Source organism: Musa acuminata, chromosome BXJ3-1 (assembly GCF_036884655.1).
Source record: "Musa acuminata AAA Group cultivar baxijiao chromosome BXJ3-1, Cavendish_Baxijiao_AAA, whole genome shotgun sequence".
Taxonomy (NCBI): domain Eukaryota; kingdom Viridiplantae; phylum Streptophyta; class Magnoliopsida; order Zingiberales; family Musaceae; genus Musa; species Musa acuminata.
In genome coordinates this window covers 13,502,131-13,529,246 of record NC_088349.1, presented here as the reverse complement: position 1 = coordinate 13,529,246, position 27,116 = coordinate 13,502,131, and the positions used below count along the sequence as shown (strand labels likewise).

At 40.0% G+C, this 27,116-nt stretch overlaps 3 protein-coding genes across 5 annotated transcripts; all 3 read left to right on the top strand.

Moving 5' to 3' along the window:
* The first annotated feature begins 1,494 nt into the window (after window positions 1-1,494).
* On the top strand, window positions 1,495-3,924 carry LOC103996280 (zinc finger protein ZAT1-like). The gene has a single exon (XM_009417171.3). The coding sequence runs from the start codon at window positions 1,706-1,708 to the stop codon at window positions 2,699-2,701; it is 996 nt and encodes a 331-aa protein (XP_009415446.2). The 5' UTR covers window positions 1,495-1,705; the 3' UTR covers window positions 2,702-3,924.
* A 6,169-nt stretch (window positions 3,925-10,093) lies between these two features.
* Window positions 10,094-22,043, top strand: LOC135629314 (protein transport protein SEC16B homolog). Of its 3 annotated transcripts, XM_065136507.1 has the most exons (15): window positions 10,094-10,253; window positions 10,341-10,430; window positions 10,509-12,347; window positions 12,452-12,775; window positions 14,994-15,122; window positions 15,204-15,326; window positions 15,468-15,629; window positions 17,034-17,159; window positions 17,266-17,400; window positions 18,829-18,956; window positions 19,773-19,884; window positions 19,971-20,282; window positions 20,478-20,597; window positions 20,742-21,088; window positions 21,186-22,043. In XM_065136507.1, the coding sequence occupies exons 3-15, from the start codon at window positions 10,647-10,649 to the stop codon at window positions 21,730-21,732; spliced, it is 4,266 nt and encodes a 1,421-aa protein (XP_064992579.1). In that variant the 5' UTR covers window positions 10,094-10,253; window positions 10,341-10,430; window positions 10,509-10,646; the 3' UTR covers window positions 21,733-22,043. The 3 variants fall into 3 exon arrangements, with proteins under 3 accessions (XP_064992579.1, XP_064992578.1, XP_064992580.1); XM_065136506.1 differs by having other exon boundaries at window positions 10,341-12,347; XM_065136508.1 differs by having other exon boundaries at window positions 10,095-10,253; window positions 10,341-12,347; window positions 20,760-21,088.
* Window positions 22,044-23,208: 1,165 nt separating this feature from the next.
* LOC135629731 (hydroxyethylthiazole kinase-like) lies at window positions 23,209-26,367 on the top strand. Its single transcript, XM_065137602.1, has 2 exons — window positions 23,209-23,767; window positions 25,817-26,367. The coding sequence occupies exons 1-2, from the start codon at window positions 23,300-23,302 to the stop codon at window positions 26,207-26,209; spliced, it is 861 nt and encodes a 286-aa protein (XP_064993674.1). The 5' UTR covers window positions 23,209-23,299; the 3' UTR covers window positions 26,210-26,367.
* Window positions 26,368-27,116: the final 749 nt, after the last annotated feature.

Here is a 27,116-nt window from a genome sequence, read left to right as displayed (position 1 = left end):
AAACAAGTAAACTGGAACTTTAAGCATCTTTTAAGATCGATTGTTGTCCAAAAATCACAAGACTGTTGCTTTGAAGTAAAATGGGTGTGTAAAAGGTCCAATAGGTTCATAAGACATCCTCCTGGTTTTGTGAGGAACAACAATCTTGTATCATTCGTGGTAACATAGCAGAACACTGGATCGACAGTCCATCCTACCTGAACTTAATTGCTGCTATCCACTGCCTACTTTTGATGGACAAAAGAACTGAAGTACAAGAAAGTGCACACTGGACCCCATGCCCCTACATGTGCAATGGGGCTTGTCAAATAAAGATAAGATGTAAGTCTTGATTTGGATTAGAAAAAAGTTTTGCCATGTGCCAATCTGAATCTAATACTCATCTTGTGGCAAATTTGTCACCATCAGTTGTTCATCAGAAATTACTTAAATCAGATACCTGTACACCAACTATGAATAAAGGCATTCATGATCCCTGTCATATGATACTTCTCCAGTGATGAAAGAAACAAGAAAAGAAAAAGGAAGATCGATGCCCGATCTTCCTTTTTCTACCTACGAGTTTAAGAGAGCGATGGCTCGGATAATGATATGATGTGAAGCTTAGCCACACCTCATTTGTCTGTAAAATTTCAATTAATACAATATATATATTATTAAAAAGTTATCATATATTTACTATGTTGCTAATATCTCTTGCAACTATAAAAAAAATTAAAATTAAAAAAAAATGGTGCATCGGTATGTGATGAAAAGAATAAAAAATAAAAAATTTTATTGAAGTAGCTTTAGCTTGAATACATTAACATTAACATTAACATTAACATTAACATGACCCTTTCCTATTTATACAGATTAGGTGGAATGATTTTTCTTAATAAAATAGAGGATTTCCTCGAAAGAGTAAAAAATCTTATTAAGTAATTTGGCAAGAAACAATAATAAAAAAATAGAAGGACAGGAGGGGGGCAAAAATTGGCAAGAACCAGGACGTACTTTGGCTTCCTCGAGGATGCCCGACGACGCCGAGACGATCGATGACAAGGCGGAGTCGGCGGACTGGAAGACAGAGTCTGCGGCGGCGGTCGTGACTGTTTTTTTGTGACCCTCGGCGAAGGATCCGGCGACCTTGAAGACGGATTCGGCGGTGGCGGCGGCGATGGTTTGCTTGAGATCCTCGACGCACTGGGCCTCCCCGACGACGCCAGCCGTCTCCTTAGGCGGCGTTCGGGCCACCGCAATCTCGGAGCCGGTCGGCGGTCACCGCCATGGTTCTTGCGCAGGCAACGAGAAGGGAAACGAATCGTCACCCAACCCGAGCGCGAGCTCAAGAGAACCAAACTGGACCGGCGGGTGAATTACTTGATGGACCGGTTCAAGAGTCGGATGGCGAGCCTCGGACCGGTCAGCCGATCGATCAAAGCATCGAAGGTGCATCTCCTCTTTCCACCGAAGCGATCATGATACGCTGCGGACTTGCTACTAATATCTTATTGCCTTGTTTAATGACCTTATGACCTCCCCCCAACCCCCTTCGCCTTCTCCTCCTCCTCGTCCTCCCTCTCGTTGGATTTAGAGAGAGGAATGATTATTGACACTGCATCTCTCTCTTTAGTTCCTGAAACCAAATTAGAGTTAAGTGATGGAACAGTAGTGAGAGCAAGATTTTGAGGTTTAGAGATCCAAAAATCCGAGCTTTGAAGCCATGGAGAGGCACAGATGCAAACTCTGCCACCGGCGCTTCTCCAACGGCCGCGCCCTCGGTGGCCACATGCGCTCTCACGTCGCCCATGTCCCTCGTCCCACGAGGGCTCAGCAACCCCTCCCCTCGCCGTGCGCATCCTCGTCCTTCTTCCCGGCGGAGGAGGCCAAGGATCCGGAGGCGGCGGCGTCGTACGGCCCCCAGGAGAACCTCAGGAGAAGTTTCAGTCTTGTCGATCACAAGTTCGCCTTCTCCGTCCCCGCCACGGAGGGGGGAGGCGGCGGGTCCTATCCCGTCGACCGGGATGGCGAGAGCGACGCGGAGTCGTCCTTTCGACGGCGGTTCAGCCGCAATCGCCTCCGAGAGGATCCATCCGCCGACGCTGAGCCGGTCAGCTCCATCTCCGACGCCTCCCCCGAGGAGGACGTCGCCCGCTGGCTCATGCTGCTCTCCCGCAACGCCTGGTCCAAGTCCGAGGTAGACGGCCACAGATCCAACGGTTGGGATGAAGCCAATGAGGACGAAGAGGATGATCTCTATTACGAGGAGGAGGAAGATGAGGAGGCGAAGCGGCCTACAGCCACCGCTAGATCATGGCGGAAGAGGACGAGGTACCAGTGCAGAACGTGCCGGAAGTTCTTCCGGTCGTATCAAGCTCTCGGCGGCCACCGCGCGAGTCGCAAGAGGGCGGGAGTGGAATGCATCCCGATTGCCGGAATCCGAAACCACAGCGATGACCCTTCTGACGCCAATGCCGCCGATCGCGACCCCAAACTCTTCGAATGCCCTTACTGCTACAGGGTTTTCCCCTCCGGCCAGGCCCTCGGCGGCCACAAAAGATCCCATCGTCTCTCCACCGCAGCCATTGCCGCCGCCATCCCCGCTCGTCCCCTGCTGCCCGTCAAAGACTGTTTCATAGACCTCAACCTTCCAGCTCCATTGGAGGAGGAGGCGGAGCTCTCGGCGCTTTCCGTCGCAACGGAGTTCGCGTCAAAGTGACCTCCTTTCTCCAATCAAATTCCTCCCGGAGCTCAAAGACGCCATCTTGGAGGCTGTTTGGTCAATTTTTCAGAGGTGATGCTATAAACACCGAAAAATCTCTTCTTTCCAAGTTAATATTCGAATAAAATACAAACCTAGGCTCATCTTTAATCGCTTTTTTCTCTTACGATTCATGCGAATCCGATTTGGGTTATCGGTTACAGTTGCTACTGTAGATTCTGCTCAGCAGAGTGGGACGATGAGGGGATTGAAGCCAGGAAAGCACTTTAATTTACTGTTGTACGGTTAAAGACTAGTCTTTTGAGAAAAGCTGCTATCTGTTACCGACGACGAAGAATCAAACCAGAAGTGGGAACAGGAGAGTGTTCCCTTTCCTCTTCCTCCCTTACTATGCTTTGGCAAGTTTGGCGAGCAGACACCACAGCTTCCTTCGTTCCCCTTTCGTGTCTGTCTCTTCTCGTCTCCGTTCTCTGTGTCTCATGCACCTGCAGGACTGTGCAGGACCTGACGAGGTCCCACGCGGCTGCTTCAATCGTTGCTCGGGTAGGTGAGGCGAGTGCCCGACAGATTCTTCCGTCTCCATGGAGATGCCCTGAGGTGACACGAACGTGGGACTGCACCATTCGCGGGGTTCCGCTCACGGTGGCGGTGGAGTTTGGTGGATGCGTTTTCGCCCCAACTAACCCGAGAGATGCTCTAGATAGTAATCCGGCAACAAATCCAAATCTTCCGCGGTTCGTTCGTGCCAGCAGAGGAAGGTGATAACCGACTTATACTACGATCGGTGACTGGACTCGTTTTTTTTGGGCACTATATTGTCTACCTAAATTAGTTGGTATGTGAGGCAGGAGGTTGTCTACCAATAGTTAATTTGCACAGCGGAGACAAAGGGGGTAGAGTAATCAGGGGAGACTTGAGGCTTTCAGTGAGAATATTCATCGACAAATTAGAGTCTGAGCAGACTTTGAGTTGGAAATTTTGATGCTTTGAGAGCTTCAAAGGGTGGCAAAGGGTTAAGCCAGTTAGACAACGTCGGCCGGAAGGTTGTGCAATTGGAGGTGCTTGTGCTTGCAACCAGCAAGCACAATATTACCTCGGGAGTCCAAGCAAGATAAGGAAGCTTGAACCTGCAAGGCAGGAATTGGGACATAACAGCCATCACAGTATAATAATACGAAGGACTGAGAGGATGATGGAATGGCTTGGCAAAACCTTTTATAGGCGAGAGTTGAAGTTTTATATCGTAGAGATTCGATTTGTGAACGAAGGATATAAAAGATAATTATTATTTCTATGTTTTTAAAAGAGCTAGAGATTATTAGCAATGAAAGTCCTCTTTCTTGTGTAATTATGAATTATACAGTCAGAAATCAAAGGGACTAAATTGGTATGATAACTTAGTGCTTTCCGAGAAAAAAAAATCAAAAGAAGATATATTTTACAGAGTTTTATTTGAAATTATAAAAAAATAATGAAATATAATTTTATAGTATTAGGACAATATATCCAAAAATAGATATTTTTTTTTAGAAAGTTATATATATTTTTGGGTGTCACTGTTCTTATGGGATATAAAATCCAAATTCAAAAATTATGAAAGGGATCAAAAGGAAAGTAAATGGAAAGGATGGTTTGGGTAAGGTCTTGGCCAAATAGGAAGCCCTAGGAGGCTAATGTTACAATGGTTGTTGATCATAAGATCATTGATCCGATGGAAGGAGGAGAGAGCTTTAGGATTCATTTGGGGTATTGAAAATCTTCTTTTCAAGAGGAAGAGGTTTTACAATTAAGTATTTATTAGAAATAGATAAAATAATACTTTGTTCGGAGATGCTTAGTTGACATACTAGATTAGGAAGGGACAAAAGTTTTTGGTATATATGATTATCGTAACAAGATTGATGTTCTTGATCTCGAGACCACCTTTAATTTTGAGACCGCTAATATAGTTCCAACTTATGAGGGATATCTTGTTGTGAGTTTGATCACTATTCCAAACAAAATATCAGGAGATTAAAGAGAAATTTTTACCCGGAGGGAGAGTATTGATGACCGAGTTGAAAACAATAGCTTTATCGATTTGGGAAAGCACCCCCTCTATTCCACCCATTGAGCTGATTATTTACTTTTTAAATAAGCTAGCCTTGGAACATATTAGAAAGACGATAGTGATGGATGAATGCATTGAGGTACTTAAGAGGTCTAGAGCATTTCTTAATTCCTAACGTGTTATAGATCTTGTGTTTGATTTTAGGATTATAACATTTAGGAAAGAGGATGACTGACTTGTTCCTATTAATTTGGAGGCTAATTAAGGAGCAAATGTTAAGGGCTTTGATAAGATTTTGACCGGATGTATCACTAGCCTTGATGCTTAACAGGACATCATTTATAAATATGAGATGAGAAATTTTGAAACTTATAATATCATAGGAAATAATATTTTTGTTGGCCATAAACTCTTCAAGGATTCTGATAAGGTTCTATTGGACCAAAACAAAGAGAAGAGTGGAAAGTGAATCTCTCTACCTCACTCCATGAGAGCTTTTAAACTAACTAGAGGGAAAGTTATTAATGACACATGAAAAAGTAGGATATGAAATGCATGATTGAATCCAGGATGTAAACTTTAGAGGAAGGTTCATTCATTCAAAACAGTCCAAGATTACTTTTCAAAGTATAGCATCAAAAGCTTTGGTAAAGTCCAATTTAATCATAATTATCCAATTTAATCAGAATTAATAGAGCTTTTCCTTTAGAGTGATACATTGAGCGGGAAAGTTCATATATACTAGAAATTTTATCATGGATTAAACGAACTGCAATGAATGCAGATTGGTTACGATCAATGATTGAATTGAGATAGGGTTTAAGTTTATTTGTAAGAACTTTATATATAATCTTATAGAGAACGTTGCTAATGGAGATGGGCCTATAGTCAATAGTAACCTTGGAAGGGTTAAGGATCCTAGAAATAAAAACTAGGGAATGGATGATATTAGTGTAGAAGTAATTAAAGCTTGGTGAATAGAATGAATAATACTTTAGTAGCTTATGAAGAGCTCAGTAGTGTAATTGTCTAAGTTATGGCTTTTGCTCTCTCTCATACCAATAAGGTCCTTATGGATTTCTATGGGGGGAGAAGGGGTTAGTAATAAATAGATGGGATTGGATGGGAATGGTCGGAATGGAAGGTTAAATATTTGTGTCCGAGTTGCTATGCAAGGTCTAGGGGGCTCAAAAGTTATAATATCAATCAATGAAGATGATAGATATGGAAGGGAGATTTTCCACCGAAGAACCATCTTCCTTGTTGATGAGGTGGATGTGATTAGCCCTACACCTCTATCTAGCTATATTATGTAAGTATCTAGTATTTTTATCAACATCGCTAAGCCAGTTGGATTTGGCTCGAGAGAGCTATTTCATGTGGACATATCTTGAAAGAGCCGTGAACTTACTATTAAGAATGATGAGATTGGTTTGATCTTTATTTAAAAGAGGGGAATGATTCTCCTTTAGCTTAGGAGAGAGATAATGTATTGTGTCGGGTGTCTTAAGTTGATTTTTAATATTACCAAGGTCTTTCTTCTTCCGGTTAATCAGCTTGAATTCAAGGACAAACAGGGCTTGGTAGAAGGTTTTAATAGAGTAAAAAGTAGAGTCCAAAAGATTCCAAGAGCCTTGAACCAAATTATAAACAATAGGGTATTCAAGCTAGTGGGGATTAAATGTGAAGTAGTATAAATGCTTAGGGGAGTTGGTAACCGAATTCAGAAGAATAAGGAGAGGAGAATTATGTGGGGGAGATGCTTAACAATATCATACGAAAAAACAAAAAGCCAATCAATAGTTGCAAGAGCTCTATCCAATTCGATCGAAATATGAGATTAGTTGGACCTACTATTACACCATGTAAAATATGATCTAGAAAATTCTGAGGTCCAAAAAAATTATAATTATAAATGAAATCCATGAAAGCAAAAACTAATCTATTAACTTGAAAATATTTACCTCCTAATTTATTAAAAGAGGAATTTATTCAATTAAAGTTATCAAAAATCATCTATGATATATCAAAAAAGCCCAAGGCTCGAAAGAAAATACCAAAAAGACTGCGAGATGATGAAATTGTACTAGCATAAACTATAGAGAGAAGCCATGGATGCATATCTTTTTGTTCCACTATTAAGTATAGAAATCAAGAGAAAATACTAATCGAGAAGATTTTGAGATTGTAAGAGAAACAAGTAACAATGAAAACTCCCGACCAACCTTGGGTTGGGAAGATAGAACCTTCCTAGCTATTACCCAGCTTATGTAGGAATATTTTTGCTTCTATTTGCTAGAGGTGTGATTCTAAGAGAATGAGGATGGACATATTGTTATTTAATAATAACCGATAAATTTAGACCAGACACTTCAACAGCACTACAGTAATTCCATAAAAAGATATTGAATGATTTATTTATCAAAGATAGAGAGGGAAAGAGAACCTAGTTTTAAGGAGTCGGGTAAAGAAATAAAACTTGAGTTCACCTTACTTCCCTAAGATAACGATATGTAGGATTTAGACCCTGTCTTATGGATGATCCTTGACCACTATGGATCATCTTCCTTTAGCAAGAAGTATCGTTCATCTTCGGTTATAGAGTCAGTGCTGTATTGGAAAGCTTTGATGACACTTTCTATGAGCTTACTGAAGTGGTCCTCTTCTTGGCATGATGAATCTTATGAGGGGTTCTTCAGTGGATATATGTTTGAATGGAATCTGTTTCAGTGAAGTAGAATAAGTAGAGAATAAGAAAGGCTCTCTATGAACCAGGGGGCAAGGGGAGCATTTAGTGCTCTTCTCATAGGCTAGAGAGCTGAAACGGGTTAAATGTGTCATAAGAAGTGTCTTAATAGGAGAAGATGGGACAAGAGAGCTTTTAGCCTTGGTTTTGTTTGATCTTTGTGTAGGGCTTAGGTATCGTATTTTAAAAGAAGTGAGTTGGATGATGAAGTAGTAGGAAAGGATGGTGATACTTAGGGTAGGGCATCGGTGGAGGATGCCTCCGCCATTGCACAATCTTGGGCAGAAGGAGGGGAGTTAATACAAGGGAGCAACAAAGTAAGTAAATGTAGGCTTGACCTGGATATGAGATGGAGGGATAGATTGAAAGAGAACAATGACTAATTTAGAGAGAGCACAATGTGGTTTGGAAAAGGTTGAGCCTTGTTTTCCTCACAATGGAATTGGTTTTGAGAGAGGTCAGTAGGCAAGGGTGAAGGATCAGATGGAGCCATTGTGAACCCAAAACAGCTACTGTAGTGAGACATATATTGGACTTTGATCCAGTACATGTATAATGGCCTAAGTTCTAACTTCACATCAATCTCTACATTCCAGCTTTACTCGCCGGCGTCTTCCTTTCTATGAATGGTTGGTTGCTCAAACAACTTACTCACTACACATTGATAGGTTTTATCCATAAAAAAAATTATAAATTAGGTAAGTTTTCATGGGCGATCATTTGAAAGAAGTTGGAATCGCTAATTCTAACTCAAATATCTTGGGAAAGAGGTAGAGAGAAGTCGGGTAATATGCAAACCCTTATATGTCATGCTCTTATACCAAAGGTGGTGATAGCATCCACTTTGAGGGGAGTGTCAATGCTTACCACAATTTAGAGGAGCCTAGTGTGTATTAGTTCTATATGAAGGTCAGGAAAGTGTATTCAGATGGGAGCTGACTTCATGGTCTCATTTAGAGGTCGAAAACTTTCTCTCCGATGTAAGAGGTTGAGTGCTTATCCATGAAGGAACTATAGATCTTCGGTTAATGTGTTTATCAAGTCAATCTTGGATTGAAAGCAAAAGCACAGATAACCTACGAGAAGGTCGATGATTTGGACTTCTAATTTCAGCTTCCACAAAGGTGGGAATTTTATCTTAATAAACTATATGGGTGGAGCCTTGTCGAAGAATTTACCGTAGATGCAAAGCTTCCAACGACTTCCAACATTTTGGATTTCTTTCGGATCTAGGATCATAATATGCCTCGAGTGATTTTGGATTCTTGAGATCATTGCCAATAGGCTTGAATCGAATCATAAGGGAGAGGCTTACATAGAGGGTGAGACTTTGGTCGCTTAAGATAGTATTACAAAGAAAGGGGATCATTGCTGGCCTTGGCGTAGATAACATCTTTGGTTAGAAAGGCATTGTCAAAGGGGATGAACGATTGATAAGATCAAGAACTAGATGGGTTAAGGAGAAGGATTGAGAGGTTTCTTTAGTCTTAAGGAACTTATGCTATATATGTAGTAAAATCATATATAAATAAATCGATATAATTTATTTATGATTTATTTATAAGATGCCGGTTGAGAGGATAGGGCTTGATTATATTCATACTCCATTTCTTTTATATAATTTTTAGTCTCAATTGAATGTAACAAATTTAATATATAAAATATTCTTAAATTTAATATTTTAATTATATTTTTTAATTACTATATAGGGTAATTAAGATAACAAAAAAAAATCAAGTTTTCATTTAATTCGTTAGGAAAATTTTTTTATTTTGTTAATTAGAATTTAATTGATGGAAAATATGGATCCAAGAATCTCATACACAAGGATATTGCTGATGCTATATTAATCTCATATGCACTGTTATTACTTTCTTTATTTAATATAATATTACATGGTATTAACCCAAATGTATTGTAAGGGTGTTTGGTTTAATAATAAGTGAGAAAATAATAATTAATAATATAAATAGTTGATGTGAATCATCAGCATTTGGCAAAATAGTTCGTCCATAGAATTTCTTATGTTATTTATTAAATCATTTTATTTGTATTTTGACTTATTTTCAAACAAATGAGTATAATTAGTATCATGACATTTATTTTGAATGATGTGCTAGGAAAATAATTAGCAAAAGTAAGTCAAATTTATTCTTGGTTTATAATGTTCAGTTTGTAATACGAAAGTCATCAAAGATGTGACGAGATGTAATAATTTAGAGTTGATTAGTCCATGTTAGATAGATTAGTAAATTACGCATGATGAGTAATCTTAAATTAAGATCCGGTTCATTAAAACCGGTTCATCGGGCCGGAAACCGAGTCAAACCGGCGTCAAGGTAAAGGTCCAACTAAATGAGAGTCGATCAAAAGGCCACCCCGTTGATCCTACGCGGCCTCTGCTTCGCTCGATCACCAACGGATGGGCCCAATTCTCTAATAGTGCCGGGCCCGCATGCTTGCGGTTCAGAAAGCGCGTAGAAGGAGCTCCGCGTTGACGCACGAAGTACACGTTACATTGCAATTAATCCCGTTTCCCGTTCCCGTTTCCCCGTGTCATAACATAAAATTGGGAGAGAACCGAAAAATAAGGGGAAAAAACGAACAAAATAAGGGGAAAAAAAGGGGGAAGAAAACGCAGAGGCTTCAGGGTGGGTGGCGAGATGTCGGCTGGATCGCAAGCTAGGGTTCCTCCCCTTCGTTTCTCTTCTCTCTGATTGCTCCAGTCCTCTTCGATTCTAGCGGTTGGGCCGGTAAGTCCTAATCTCTAGCGACTGATTGGTCTTTCCCATCCGAATCCCCGCGAATTTGCCTCTTTTCGCTTCTTTTTTTGGTGTCAGATCGGCAGAGATGGGAAGATTCCCATGATTTAGCTCGCCGTGGCGACCTGTGATTTTGTTCTCCGTTGGGGATCCGCAATCTTTGAAAAGGTTAGAGATCTGCTAGGGTTTTGGATATAATTTTGGTCGAATTTAAGCTGAGGTTACAAAGATTGAGCCGTCTTCCAGGTGGATTCTAATAATTTTGATTTCGTGAGGAGGGTTTTGCTTGATTAGGTCGGTCCTTCTTGGATCAAGAAAATCTCTGCTGTACTTGCCATCGGGGCAAAGGGAAAAACTTTGTAGCTTTGCCTTGTTTGCGATCGAATGGGATCTCCGTCTCCGTTCCAAGTGGAAGACCAGACCGATGAGGATTTCTTTGACAAGCTTGTGGATGATGATTTTGGTGTGGAGGGATCTGTTCCTCATCCCAAAGAAATTGTTAGAGATATATCTAACCTCAGCCTTGATGATGTTGGTACATCGTTGGAGGATCCTGGCAATGCTGGATTGGTTTCCGAATCAAATGGTCCGCCACAAAGTGGGACCTTACAGTCTTCTGAGTCTCCAAAGAAGGATCTTTTGGTCTGTAAGGACAGTGCATCTTCTAATTCTCCTGTTGATATGGTAGTACCATCAGAAAATTCATCTGGAAGCACTATCGATACCGGAGCACAAAGTCTATCAAACTTTAACAATGTTGGATCTAAGGGAACAAGCGTAAAGGAGGTCCAATGGAGTGCATTCAGTGTCAGCTCACAGCAGTTAGACAATGTTGGGTTGGAAACCTATTCAGACTTCCTTGCTGAAAATGCTGATCCATCTGCTGATAAACTGAAATCCAACTGTGACCCAAATTCTGCTCCTGTGGACAATCAAATTGAAAATATTGACACATATACAAGTTCTTTGAGTGCCCAAGATACACAACTTTTTGGTTCGGCTACTGAGCAGAACATTGATGGAGATGCACAGTACTGGGAGAGTATTTATCCTGGTTGGAAGTATGATGCTGGCACTGGGCAGTGGTATCAGCTGGATGCTCATGATGCAACCACAAATACTCAGTTTAATAGCTATGATGCATCTGCTGTGAATTCACAGGGGAATTTCAAGGACAATGGCGAAGTTGCTGTTTTTGATTCCAATTCGGGGAGTTCAGATGTCCTATATCTTCAGCAGGCTTCACAATCCTACTTGGAAACCATTGCAGAAGAGAGTACATTACATACTACTTCTAACTGGAGCCTTGGTTATCAGGGGAGCACTGAATACCCACCTAATATGGTCTTTGATCCTCAATATCCAGGTTGGTACTACGACACAAATACCCAACAGTGGAGTACTCTTGAGTCATATTCTCAGACTACACAGATGACACCAACTATAGTTCAGAATGAGGTTGTTGCTTCAGCTGGCGTCTCAGAGGGGAACTACAATGTAAGTGATGAATTTGGCCAACCTGAACAAAGCGCTGATGGTGTCCTGGGAAGTCAAGAGTTTGGCGACGGTTGGAATAATCCAACAAGCAGCTATGTTCAGCCGAACGTGCTGCAGGCTGAACAAGTTGGTGAAAATAGACTGTCTGGAGGTTTATCCAGAAAGCAGCAAATAGGGAGCTTTTACGGTCCAACCATGCATGCTGGAAGTCATACGGATCAAAATTTAGGCTTTGGAAAATTTCAGCCTGTTGTGGATCACAATTTTGGCAGCAGTAACGGCATCACGAGGCCTCACAATGCTGTTCATGGGGAAAGCTTGTACCAAATGAATAATCAAATGCAAGCCCCTAGCATTCATAAAAGTTTGTCCAACAGCTACCTAGGCAATCAGAACTCAGTTGACTACTCTCAGCATTCATTTCATGGCACAAATGCTTCCTATTCTCAGTTTTCTTATGTTCCTCATGAAGGAAGATCAGCAGCTGGGCGTCCTGCACATGCCTTGGTTGCTTTTGGATTTGGTGGTAAGCTTATAGTCATGCCAAATGCTAGCCCTTCTGGAACCAACTTGAACTATGGAAATCAGGTGGGCTGAAAAAGTTTCTAACGTCATTTTAACAAAGTATACTTGACATATATTTAGTTTGTAATTTAATTGTTTTGCAACTAATCTTTGTTTTTATCTAAAAGGAAACTGCTGGTGGCACAATCTCAATCCTTAGCTTATCTGAAGTTGTGTTGAATGAAGTTGATTCTTCCAGCAGTGTTTCTGGTAGTGTCTTGGACTACTTCCATTCCTTGTGTCATCAGAATTTTCCAGGTCCGCTTGCTGGTGGGAATGCTGCTACTAAGGATGCAAACAAATGGATAGATGAGAGAATCTCAAGCTATGAGTCTCCTGTCACTGAGTTCCAGAAAGGGAAACTTCTGAAGTTGCTTTTTTCTTTGCTCAAAATATCACTGCAACATTATGGAAAACTTCGATCTCCTTTTGGATCTGACCCATCACTAGAGGTTTCTATAACATTTGTTTCATATTAAATAACTATTTTTTATGTTCATTTTTCTTTTCCCAGTCTAGATTGTTCCTAAAACTCACATGGTTAACAAATAGTCTTACATTTTCATCCCTTTACGGTCTTTATGTGGAACTCTTTTATCTGCTAATGCTTTATTTGCCTCTCTGATGTTCTGAACTTACACTAAAGTTTCATGAACTTGGTCTTTCATAGAACTGTATGTGTCTCTTGTTTGGATTTCTTATTCCTGGATAATAAAATTTAAGTTTTGCATACCTTGAAAATCTCGGTTTGGTTGATTTATATTTAGTTGCTGTCCTCACAGCCTTGATTTTTTGTTCCCAATATCAGATCACATTCTCATCTTAATAGCAAATTTGTTGTGTGACATTCAATATTTCCTATGTATGTTCACTAAATTGGTGGGTCACAGCAAATGACGACCATATATGGATATGGTTTAGGTCTTTTTGGTGATAATGGTGGTGATGATGAAGGCTATAACATAAAGTAACATTTAATTGCATTACAGAGGGGTCACCACTGCTGATTTCCCTTGATGCAGGAACTTCTTCTAAAACATGTTGCAGATAATACAAGGAAACACATTGCCAGTCACTCTGAGTAATTAATTAGTAATCTCTGGTTATTTAGTTTGTAAGTGAAGTGGAAGTTTGCATGATTCTTTAATCTCTTAATGGAAGTTGCCTGGATGGCTATAGCTCTTACCATCTTATTCTTTGATAATTTGTGATGAACATCTTGTATTTCAGCAGGACTTGACTGATGATTATTTATTAGATTCTGCTCACTTATACAAATATAAGCCTTATTAAGTTTTTTTGTTTCCTGTAGGCATTAAAATTCAGTGGATATATGGTAAGATTTTTTTAACTGTTTGAACCCATTGAACACAGATACATATATCAGACTCACTAAATCTTGTAATTATATACAATTGCAAATTAGATGTCAATGAATAAGGAATAAACTTGATTTAGTGTCAATATGGATGATATGCTACTGACATATAATTTTAAGAATTATCAATGATAATATTCTGGATCGAGTGACTTGACAGAAAATATTGTGCGAGAAAGAAGAATTTGAGCATTCATATTAAGGAAATTAATTAAATAAGATCTTTCCTTAGATTAAAATAGGTTGCTCAGATATTTTGAAACATATTGAGGTTTTCAGATGTCTGGATGTGGATAGACTTGACTTGTATTTGCATGCATATGCATAAGATTTTGCTTATCAAATAGCAGACATGGTTATGACTGGTGCACAAATTTATGGAACAAATGAGCTCCAATCAGTTAAGAAAATTGATTCAGAAGGCATTTTATAAATCAAAATTAAAGATTCTGTGGGTACACACTCATAAATGTTTTTCCTCCTTGCAAGCTTGGGTCATTTTGAGAAGGTATTTTATGGCCAATTTTGGATTACACGAGCCAGGTAACACTTAATGCTCTAACAATGAACATGAAAAATGGAGTCAAAAGATTCTTTGATCCTTGTCCAAATAATGTGTGTATACTCTAGAGAGTGACATCTTGGATAAAGCTTGGGTGGTTATTTTCACACAATTTTAAGATAGTAACATTTTTGGATACTCTTGCCTAATCTCTTTGATTAAGTTACTAAATGCAGTTACATTGCTTTTGTATTTTTTTCTATCACAGCTGGTCAAATCTCGTAAAACTGCTGTGACAGCATGAGCTAATGTATGCAACCCCTTGATGGCTAACCTGACTTCTTTGAGAACTAGGTTAACTGTTTTGGAATTTTTATCCACCATAAATTATTTCTGAAAATCTTGCAGAGAGCCAACCTTTCCCATCTTATCATCTTGATATAATCATCTTGTGTTCTTTACTTCTAAGGATTGTTAGACATACAGGTAGGTTTTCAGTTATAGGCTGTTAGACATACAGATAGGCCTTCAGCGAGGAATAGATATGTTGATGGTTGCAAATATGAGTTACCACATGCCATTTGTTCGTGCTGTACTCAACTGATTGCCTGCAATTTTCTTAATTGTCTGTATCTATTGGACAAAACATTTCCTTCAAGGGGAAGTTATTCTTTCAGGAAAAGAATACTTGTTATTTAGGGCAAACATACATTTTCGTAATTTTTCCTCCTAGAGTTCTTAAAGTTCAGCATTTGTATTTTTGACTCAGATGTGATTTTTAACTTGATAGGATGTAAATAGTCCAGAGATGGCGGTTACTAAGCTTTTGGCATCGTCTAAAATGAGCAATGCTCCTTTAGGAGAGTATGGTATATATTCTCATTGTTTGACTAACATTCCATCAGAAGGACAACTTCAGGTATTTTCAATTCATCAAGCTTAGCTAAAAATACTCTGATGAACAGCCTTCAGACGCCTTTATTATGTGCCCCTATTTCAGGCAACTGCTACTAAGGTACAGAGCCTTCTTGTTTCTGGTAGAAGGAAAGAGGCCCTCCAATGTGCAGAAGAAGGTCATCTATGGGGCCCTGCACTTGTTCTTGCTGCACAGCTTGGCGACAAGGTGGTGCACTTGTTTGCTCATTTCTGCTAAAATTACATTGAAAAATTCTTATGTGTTTGCAGATATTATTACCTCATGTTCATTTGATTGACTATAACTGGCTGATTTCTTTATTTGCTCCAATATATACTCTGGGTGCAGTTTTATGTTGATATGGTGAAGAGGATGGCACAACATCAGTTTACATTTGGATCACCTCTACGAACACTCTGCCTTCTTATTGCTGGGCAACCTGCAGATATATTTTCTATGAACAATCTAGTTACTAGCTCATCTGTAGCTTCACCTAGACAGCCTGCAGAGGTGAGATCTTTAACACTCGATGTTTACTTTTGAAAAACAAAATGCTAATTACCTTTCATTTGGATGTATGACTGTTCTCTTATACTCAGGGAATGAGGTTACTTTCAACTCAATAGAAACTTTAAAGTCTTGATTGAAGGCCAATTGTCAATTTGGTCACCTTGTATTGGTAGATCTGATAATTGCTGTTTCAAGTGATTTAAACATTTATAGTTATGGAATATAATTGCTAATCACAATTTGAGTTGCATGTTCTCTTTTACTCCCCTTAATGCACTGAAGGTATGAGATATTTTTTGTTGATAGAACTTTTCACAGTTTGATTCAAACTCAGTGTATGTTCAATCAATATGTTCAATCAAAGTCAGTGTATGTTCAATCAATATGACCGGCCAATAAACCTTTACTCCTTTCCTTGCTCTTTATTAGTAATATTTACCACAAAATCAGTTTTCAGGAAGATTCTCTTGGCTGTTTGCGAGAGTGATGCCTAGAAGAGCAGACCTACAATTTAAACATCATCTTATGATCTTTGTTTGATCAAAATTACATGTGTGCTTGATTTTTCTGCTTGCTTCTGTGAATATGCATCTTTTCAACTGCCAAATTTTATTCTTAAAAATAAAAACCCAGATGTGCATCACTTCTGTTGATTTCAACCAGTTCAGCTTTCATCTTGTTCATATGCTAAACAGCAAAAGTTTTTGGATAAATTCTGGTGCATGGATTAAAAATTTCTTGCTTTGGTTTAGGTTATAAATTTTCTGTTAGATCTTGGTGCTTTAATTCCATATACATCCATATTACTAATTTATTTATATTTTCCCAATCTCTCATTTTTGTATTGCAAGTTTCTTCATGATTCGTATCTGAAATCAATTTCCATCTAGTTTCTGGATTAAAAACTGATTCCCCTTGAAAAACTTAACCTTATTTTACTTAGCTTAGCACCAGACCACCCTTTTCACAATATCAGTTTTTCCTTTTCTCTTCTTGTACTTTCGGGTCTGTAGGTTATATCAAGTACATTTCAAAAAGAATGATTTTTTTTTCCTTCAATTGTGGGCGGTGAGGGATCATTATCGTCAGGAGTAACGAGTCTGATATTTATTCCCAATGGTGTGATTCCATATGTGAATCACATCTGATAGGAGACCTAGACAGTAGACACCTAGGATATGAAGTGAGTTTAGGTATATTTCTTCTTACTTTCTACTCCCTCCCGTCGTTATTAAATTCTAGAACAAGAAATAAAATATTTTCTTTGCTCCCAGAGCCCCTCCATGCTCCTGCACCACATTTTTAACAGATTAGATATAGAAACATATTTCATGATCATAACGTGATTCTTTTGGGATGTGCTTCAGAATTCTGAGCTCACTTGGCTTTTCTATCGACTGTCAGATTCAAGCCAGTGGTATGTTGGATGAGTGGGAAGAAAATTTGGCCATCATTACTGCAAACAGAACCAAGGATGATAAACTTGTAATTCTTCATCTTGGAGATTGCCTATGGAAAGAGAGAGGAGAGGTTTGTAGTTGTCTTTTATGTCGTAGTTATGCTTTTATCATATCATTTGTGATGGTTACCTAGTTCCTTTCAATACGATACATCTTACCTAAGTCATATTATGCAGGTAACTGCTGCACACACATGTTATTTGATTGCTGAAGAAAATATTGAGTTGTATTCAGACAGTGCAAGACTCTGTCTTATTGGTGCAGATCACTGGAAATATCCCAGAACATATGTGACGCCTGACGCTATTCAGGTTTTGTCCTTTCAGTTTACAATTTCTGTTATGTTGTTATAGTAATTTTTCATTAACTATTGCCTTCCAGTATGTTGTTAGATTTGATTTCGGAGCACACAAATGATTCTAATAATATTAATTTAGCCACCATTTTAGATGCTTTCTGGTTTTGGTTAACTTTTTGTTTGTTTATAGGAGTAAAAATATGCAATGCCTCTTCAAACTGCTGTGCTAAAAATGTTGTAGGGGATTTGTCATTTAAGTTCTCCTGATCTGTTGAATAATTATAACACCCCATGCATGGGTCTTTGGAGATTGTAGTCTTGGAACAGCAAAAAGATTGTTATCATGATTCACACTATGATGCTTAGGTTGCAAGGAAACAATCTTACAGGTGCACCTGTGGCAAGTTTGTTGGTGCCACATGGCACTTGCCACCGCAGGATCTTGAGAGGGTCAAAACGAAGGCTTGTGCTTGTAATAGATTGTTCTGGCCATTCGAACATAATCACTCATGATGACTGGGTTGCAATGAAGCAACCTACTGGATCCTCAGTTAATTAGTTTTCATGGCTTTCCCCTGTCTACACACTCCTATAAGTCAGCTACATGCATATGCTCAGTCATGTTGGTTTTCTGTGTTCATTATGTTCAAGCATGTTTGCTTTAACGTTTGTGTCTGTGTCACATCTTTTATCTAGTTGCAATAGTTTCCATGTGTGCATGCATGCTTGATTCATTATCAATGATCCTTAATAGTGTTTTAAATATATTTTTAACTTTAATAAAATTATCAAGGGAACAGGTATATGGTTTGTATCAACTCTGTTGCCATCAATTTCATGATTTATGTTTAAAATTTAAGTCTTAACAAAATTTCTGTTGTTCATTGATATTCTTAAAGTCAGTGATGATGTATAAACAACCATCATGTATCTTGTTCTTAGGTATGTATCTTTTTTTGTTTTATTCTGATTCCCTTCTTTGTTATATTCCAAATCTTTCTTATTTTGTGGCTGCGAGGCTTAAATGATGCTGGTTTTAAATACCACTTCCATTGTGTTCGAAGGAATTCAAATCATTATTATAATGCATCCTTGCAAGATGTTAATCAAAGAAGTATCTGCTTTGTGTTGATTTACTAGTGAATACTTTGTTTCCTGATGTAGTGGATTAATTAAAACTTTGGAGCTTGTTGTGACAATGAAAGTCCAAAACTATTTGGAGCTAAAAAGAATGATAATAATTGAAGAATGAAACAGCTTCCAACTTAGATGGTTATGGTTATGCCTTTTCTTTTACACATTATTTTTCGTTGGAAGACATATTTCCTTTTCATCAACTTAGATATCAACGATATGTGATCTTTGTTGAAATTCATAGTGCTGAACACCAATATATGTTGAGAACCGAACAAAAAACTGATTGTGTGTACTGTCTTTACAGAGAACAGAACTATATGAATATTCAAAGGTTCTTGGAAATTCTCAGTTCATCCTACAACCTTTCCAACCATATAAGCTGATCTATGCCTACATGCTGGCTGAAGTTGGAAAGATTTCAGATTCACTGAAGTGAGTAGTAGTATTTTCTTTACCCTTCTTCCTGCTTGACTCTAGTGATTTCAATAGGCACTCGAGCGCTCGCCTAGGCGCTCGGGCGAGGCAAGGCGAGGCCCGAGCGCGTCGCTTCACTTCCAGACGACGTGCTTCAAAGAGGCGCCGCCTGGGCGCTCTCCCAAGCCCAAGCGCCGGGGGCTTCAAGCGAGCGCTTGGGTTAAACCAGGCGACCGAACCAGCATTTTAGGTTTGGTTCGGTCTCCGATGCTTTAGTTGGTTCAATCGAACCAACTAAAGCACCGATATCAGCTGTCGTTGCCCAACCCTAACCCTGCTTGCGTTCACGCTACCGCTGCTGTTGTTGTTGCCGCTCCCGCTGCCGTTGTCACCTCTCGCCGCTCCCGCTGTCGCTGCTCGCCACTGTCACTGTTGCCGCTCACCGCTACCGCTGCCATTGTTGCCACTCGCCGCTGCCGTTGCCACTGTCGTCGCTCGTCACTCTCGCTGCCACTGCTCACTTTTACCGCTGTCGCTGCACCCTCGGTCTTCCCTTACACTCCTCTTCGTTCTCTTTCGAAAGAATATTGTTAACAGTATACAGTATACTAGTAACAGTAATGTATTTGTATTTATTAGATTAATGATATATTATTTTGATTTTAATACTGTTAAATAATTATATTTATTAATTATATTATATATTTTAATATTTTAGCGTCTTGTTTCGCTCGGGCGAGCGCCTAGCGCCTCGGATGGTTTTGGACCTTGGCACCTTTTGGCGCCTAGCGCTTTTTAAATCACTGCTTGACTCATATATCAGATCTAATACAGGTACTGTCAAGCATCTTTAAAATTGCTGAAGAACTCTGGTCGTACTTCTGATGTTGAAATGTGGAAGTCAATGCTATCATCCCTAGAGGAGAGGCTGCGCACACACCAGCAGGTAATTCACTTTGAATGAGTTCCAATCTTTGCAGCTTTGATTATTGCTTTGCTCTGATCCTTTTTTTTGGGACTGTCCTTATCCAGGGTGGTTATGGTACCAGCTTGGCTCCTGCAAATCTTGTTGGAAAATTGTTTACCACCTTCGATAGGTCCATTCATCGCATGATTGGTGCACCGCCAGCACCTCTGCCGCCATTGCCACAGGGAAGTGTAAATGACAAAGAAACCTACTATGTTGCCCCAAGAGTAGCAAATAGTCAGTCGACCATGGCCATGTCCTCTTTAGTCCCGTCAGCATCAGTGGAAACCATGAGTGAGTGGAAGGGTGATGATGGTAAACAGACTAGGCACAACAGAAGCATTTCAGAGCCTGATTTTGGTCGAAGCCCAAAGCAGGTTGATTCTTCTCTTTTAGGTGAAAGTGAATTTGTGCAGCTCAACTTGTTTAGCAAATTGTGGTTATTTTATATTAATTTTATTTTAAATCTTCCACTGACTATGATAGGCAATATGGATTCTGTGAATGTATAGTTTCTAAAAGAAAGAGAACCTTTATTGTTCTTTACTGACCTCAGCAAATTAACATTGAAGGATTCAAGCTCAGATGGTGCACAAAGCAAAAAGACTGCATCTGGTGGGTCACGTTTTGGACGCATTGGCTCACAACTTCTTCAGAAAACCATGGGGTGGGTGTCAAGATCCCATCGCCAGGTATTTTACTTGATATAATTGGTTGTGCCACAGCCGCTTCTAGATGATGATGATGATGATGATTATTATTATTATTATTATTGTTATTATTATTATTATTATTATTATTATTATGCATTCTCCCTTGTTACTTATGTATATCAGATTCCTGGTAATGTGAAGGTAAAATTGGGTCAATCAAACAAATTTTATTATGACGAACAACTTAAGACATGGGTGGAGGAAGGAGCTGAGCCTCCAGCTACCGAAGCTGCTCTACCACCACCTCCAACAGCAACAACATTCCAGAATGGTATGCCTGATTACAACATCAGTAACACTTTCAAGAGTGTGACCAACATCAATGATGCTTTCAAGCGGGAAAGCCTTACCGACAGGGAAGGGCCAGTGGCAAAACCCTTAGTTCCCTTGGAACAGAAATCGACAATTCCACCCACTCCACCCAGCCAAAACCAGTTTTCCGCTCGTGGTAGAATGGGTGTTCGTTCAAGGTTGACTTTCTTATCATTTCTTCGTATATTTTGAATGGTGCAGTCTCATTATAGATTTGGTTTGCTGGGATGTTAATATTAGATAGGCACTTTCCAGATACGTGGATACATTCAACAAGGGCGGTGGTGCCTTGACAAACACTTTCCAGTCACCTGCAGTGCCATCCATGAAACCATTGGTTGGTGCAAAGTTTTTTGTGCCCACAGCAGCTGCAGCTGTGGATGAAGGGGAAACTGATGCAGCAGGAGAAAGCAACCAGGAAGTCACCAATGATAACGAAGAACCATCTAAATCAGCAACAGCAGAAGCATCCTTTTCCTCGCAGGGATCGTCGTCATCTTCATCATCGATGCAACGGGTTCCAAGCATGGATAATATTACACCTCTTGGAAACAAAGGATCTGCAGCAGCGGCATCGTGGAGTGGTAACGGTCCCTTATCCAGAATGAGAGCAGCATCTTGGAGTGGGACTTACACCAACCCACTCCATCAAAACGTCACTGGGATGAATCCCACTAGTGTTGGGCATGGTATGACAACATCCTCACCCAGCAACACCGCACACCCCGGTTCAGTCAGCAGCTTGTCTCTGCAGCAGAACGGTGGTTCCCTGGGGGACGACCTGCATGAGGTTGAACTCTGATGCATCGCAACATCAAGCATGGGTTGCATCTGGTCTTCAACTCCCAACTCCATCCTACAAAACCAAACGGAATAGGAGAAGTGGATTTGAAGAAACTTTACAGGAAAAATCTATGGTCTTGTGGGAAGCATTGGCCCCAAATGTTTTCCTTTGTAACTGTTGAGATCATGAGGTGCATGAGGTCATGTCATGGTGTCCTTTTACATGAAAGCAGGTGGGTGTTGATGTGCAGATAATTTGTTGATTTATTGAACCCATATTGTTTTACATACAATAAACATATAAAAGAAATTGTTGGTCTTGAAAACAAAGAGTTTTTGTCTCTCATTTCTTTGTAGGATTAAAGACAATAAACCGCTAAAGCGGCAGTCAAGTTTTGAGCAGAATGTACAAGGTGAAATCTGCTAGTTTAAATTGATAAAACAGTCTATAGGGAGAAAAAGTATTGCGTTGATATCGGATATATTTGATTTGTTGAATTCAGTTTAAGTGGATTGTATGTTCTCGAATCCATGTATATTTATTTATCTGCTGCCTCCATGAAAGTACACCAGCATTTGCGAAACGAGGAAATTTTACTGGGTGCGTGTATTGTGCTTGTGCTCATTTGCCCTCTATGATTATTTTTGCTCCCTCACAATGATTAGTCTGTTCATAGTCTACCCTCACCTTGCAAATTCTTTATATAATTTCCAATAACTTAGGATGATCAAACTAGATTAAAATTTTTGAAGAACATAGAAAAATATACAGAGAGGTATGCCCATGTACGAAGGTATATAACTTCTATCTTTAATATACCATATTTGTTTTTAATCCTGATATTACTTTTTTAATATAATAATTTGATCTATTTATGATTAGATCTATTTTCATTATATCAACTTATTGTTTACTCGAATTATTACCGGCGAATGTTGTCGATACCTCAGTGTCGATAACACTACTGTGAAGGGTGCGGTCTACCTTGGTCGTTAGCTTTACCATAAATAGCGGCTATACAGGTAGCATGTCAAAGCTATATATATATGTCAGAGATTCCATCACTGAGAAAACGCAGATGCGACGGATCGGTTTGATATCGAGCATAAATTCGACGGCACGCATTTTAAAGCATCGGTCACGGCGATCCTCAAAACGGCCACCGACGCCTGTGCGGCTGAGTGAGAGCCACGTCATCGTGCAGAACGACTCGCTCTGGTCGTCGATCACCCAGCATCCCACGTGGGTCCTCCTCAGTGGTGTCTTATTTGAAGGCCCACACCGTCCGATCAATCAAAATATTTTTAGTCCTTAGTTTAATACGAACAATTTCTTTTTTAATTTCAAATCTCACAAATATTCTCTTATATATATATATATATATATATATATATATATATATAGTAAATTAGGAAGTGACATCACTGATGACGGTATCGAGCGTTGATTAAGTCCGCCTAGTGTGATGCCACTCGCTGGCCAATCGATTGCGCTCGGGCGCAATGTGGAATGGCTCGGGCAATTATGAGACCGAACCCGAAACCCATCCTTCCCGATAACAGAAGAAACGGGGAAGGTTGTGGGAATGAGCGACATGGCAGGAGGAGAAGAGGCGGCGGCTGACGGCTCGGCGGCACGGTGGGGACGACGGGCGTGGGAACTCCTGGAGAGGGTGCGGGCTCGCGCGCCGCTGGTCCAGTGCATCACCAACTTCGTGTCCATGGATCTGATGGCGAACGCGCTCCTGGCGGCCGGCGCGTCCCCGGCCATGGTCCACTCCCTCCGCGAGATCGACGACTTCACCCCGCGCGCCGACGCGCTCTGCGTCAACCTCGGCACGCTGTCGGACGGCTGGCTTCCCTCCATGCGTGCCGCGGCGGCTGCCGCCGCCCGGTCCAGCCGCCCCTGGATTCTCGATCCCGTCGCGGTGTCTGCGTCCGAGTTTCGGATGGAGGCTTGCCTGGGGCTGGTGGCCCTCTGGCCGACCGTGATCCGGGGAAACCCATCTGAGATCATCGCGCTCTCCTCTGCTTGCCGAGTTCGCGATTCCAAAGTAAAGCTCTCACATTTGCTTGTTCCTCTTGTATTTGTGATATCGATTTCATTGCATTCAATACTATTAAAGAAAGAAATTAAAGTTATATATATATTTTTTGTATGCTTGTAAACGATCATGAATTACGCAAGAGACACTGTTTGAATGGTCTTCGTCTTGTTGATGATTCCATTACAAATTGTTGGTGGATCGGGTTAGAAGAAATTTTGATGGTAAAGATACGAATGCATCATAGAGAAGGGGAGGTTTACATTTTATAGGATTCTGGATATTGCTTGCTGAAGGGGAACAAGATTTTGCATGTATTGTCGTTTGTTTAGTGTTATTGGACCCAACTGTAGTTCTGGAAATAGACAAGAACTTAAGTTCCACTCATTCTTGTGCTACAATAATCAATATGCATGGTCTACATACATGCCTTCCCCTTATCACCAGTGTTCATCCTGTCCATTTTGATCATCGTAAGAAATTGTGAAAGAAACTATTATTATTAGTCCTGTATTGCATGGAGTTCCATAATTCTTGATGATCAAGGGGATTGAACCTCCTGAGAAGTGCAGGATAAAAAAATTGAGTTTCCATATAAAATCTTTTGGGCTATTATACATATATATATATATATATATATATATATATATATATATATATATTGTGTGTATAATATATATTTTTATTTTCTTTAAATTAAAAATGATGGCTGACAGCTTGATTCTTAACCTGTTCTAGAGCTCAGGTCATTGGAGGATCATAATAATTTGACATTTAACCTTGCCTTCTGTTTATTAGATATCATTAGCAGATGTAGAAAAACTTAGTGGTATTTAATGAAGACATAGGAAACTGTATCTGATATATCGCTTGGTTGTGAATTAATGTAACTGCTTAAATATGTAAGTCATAGATCACTGTCTTTCCAAATTAGTAAATTTTGGATCTGTTCTTGGTTTTGGTGTCTTGTATTCACTCAGCATCAGCGTGCTGAAGATGGGGCATCTTAGTCAGCTTTGCTCCCTCATCCCAAGTTTTTCTTGGACTAATCTCAATGCAACCATTAAACAAATATTGGTTTTTAATGGTTTTTCTATTCTGTATCATTTACCTTGTATTTGGGGTCTTGTTGAGAGGCATCTATCTTGTAGAGACTCGAGGGTGGGCAAATCTATCCTTGGGCCAATGTTCACTTTAATGAAGCTCTTTTGCTGCTGTTGCTCATGAACATGTTAATAATATGCAGTGTTTATTGTGTGCTATGTGTGATTGCTAACTCTCTCTTAAGCTTATTCTCATTGTGGTGCTTCTATTTGGCTTCTTTGCTGTAACCCTATTGATGAATCCTGGATGTTCCTAGAGTTGTAAACCATCTGTCCTTGATACTTTTTCAGCAGAATATTTCCACTAATTATTTCAGATGAAATTCCTACCTTTCTGTTTGCACAGCCTGCAAGGTTAAATTGCTTCTTTCCTTCACTTGGACTTGCATAAATGACTTAAGAGCAATCATGAATATGGGTATCTAGGGTTACCTATCACGTCTGTCAGCACAGATCAATATGTATTGTGCAAGCAAGATAGTAGTATGCATCATGCTGGAATCATATCTGCGGTGCCTAGATATGCTTAGTGCAATTTTAGGCTTGTGCTAATCACCCATCCCATGAGATAACAACTCTTGTTTGTGATGCAATAAGCCAGACATCTCTTCTTAAATGAAAATCTGATATCCAGACTGTTTAATGAGCTTATTATCTTTCTTATTATCCAACAAAAGATGGGAAAGTCTAGACATAATTGACACAGCCATGAGAAAGTACAATTGACAACTCTCCTGTTGAGTTATTAGAAGCATGTTATAAGAATACTTTGGTGAATTAGGTCTAACAATGTTCCACCAACACAACTTCAAACATATAGAATAAAATTACTGTGAATGATCATTACCTCTTCTACAAGTCACATTTACTTGCTGTTCAGAGCGTGTCATTTTTCATTATGACTAGCTAATGCTTCTTCCTAACTTGCTTATTTCTGGAAATTGGTGGAAACCAGGGTGTGGACAGCTTCCATGAGTCGCCAGATGCTGTGGAATCTGCTAAATCACTGGCACAAAGCAGTGGTGCCATAGTTGCAGTATCTGGAGCCACTGATTTTATAACGGATGGACAGATAGTGGTAGCTGCACAAAATGGAGTGGCCATGATGCAGAAGATCACAGCAACAGGATGTGCTGTCACAGCTCTCATTGCTGCTTTTGTTGCAGTGGAACCATCGAATCCTTTGGAAGCAACATTTTGTGCTCTCTCTATATTTGGCTTGGCAGGAGAGCTGGGGATGGAAATGGCAAATGGCCCAGCTTCCTTGCGGGTGCACATGATCGACTCTCTTCATGGCCTTCATGAGCATACTGTAGCTTCCCGGGTTAAGATTTCTCTGGTATCATGAGGACAGCCAGAAAATGGTGATATTTTCTCATCTTGTCCTTTCTTTGTATATGGTTCACAAATAACTGAGGATGGCTGCAACCTCACAATCGATAAAGACACCGTACCTGTAAGATGTGCTTTAATTGCAGAATTGAAGAGTTCCATGGCTTTCTACAAGTAAGATAGATCTGTTCTTTTTGCTAGTTAGCATGGAAAGAGCAAGTAGACCATCTGTCGCGAGGATCACATGTGCTAACATCTAAATTTTGTGATGGAAATTCCCAGGACATGGTCTAGTGTGTTGCATCTCAATTATCACACACCTGTGATTGAACTGGCCAAGCTGTCCAACAAACCTTTGGTTGAAATCTTCAGCAAGAGCCTCAAGTAATTGAGCATGTCCACCAGAAAGAACCACAGAGATCAATCTTCTGGAGGTCTCAGCCGACTTATTAGTTTGGTGGAATAGGTCTTTGTTCACTGCCATCTTGAAATCAAGTTCTCTCACAAGTTTACCACTGGCAAGCTGAGTTTTCTGGATCTTCAGTGATTGTCTGAAGCCATAAAGCTTATGATCTCTTTGCCAGCTACATGGCTGACAAATGCATGTCTTTTGACCACTACAATGATGCTTGAGCTGTTGCAGTCAAAGGGTACAGTCGATGCTGAATGCCATACTGGGTAGCACTCACCATCTGATGCAGCAAAAAGCCAGCTTTTAATGTTGAGGGATGCAGCTTAATTTGGATCAGACGATGATGCAATTAAGTTGGATAAAAGGATTTACATGGGAAGAGGTGAAAACAGAGACAGCAGAGCTGCACATGCTACCATGGAAGACTTACTCTGGTGATTCCACTGCAATCAAAATTCCACTGTCAACAGTATGTCAGTTGCATGGTTCTTTTGAAGAAGATCTTGCCACT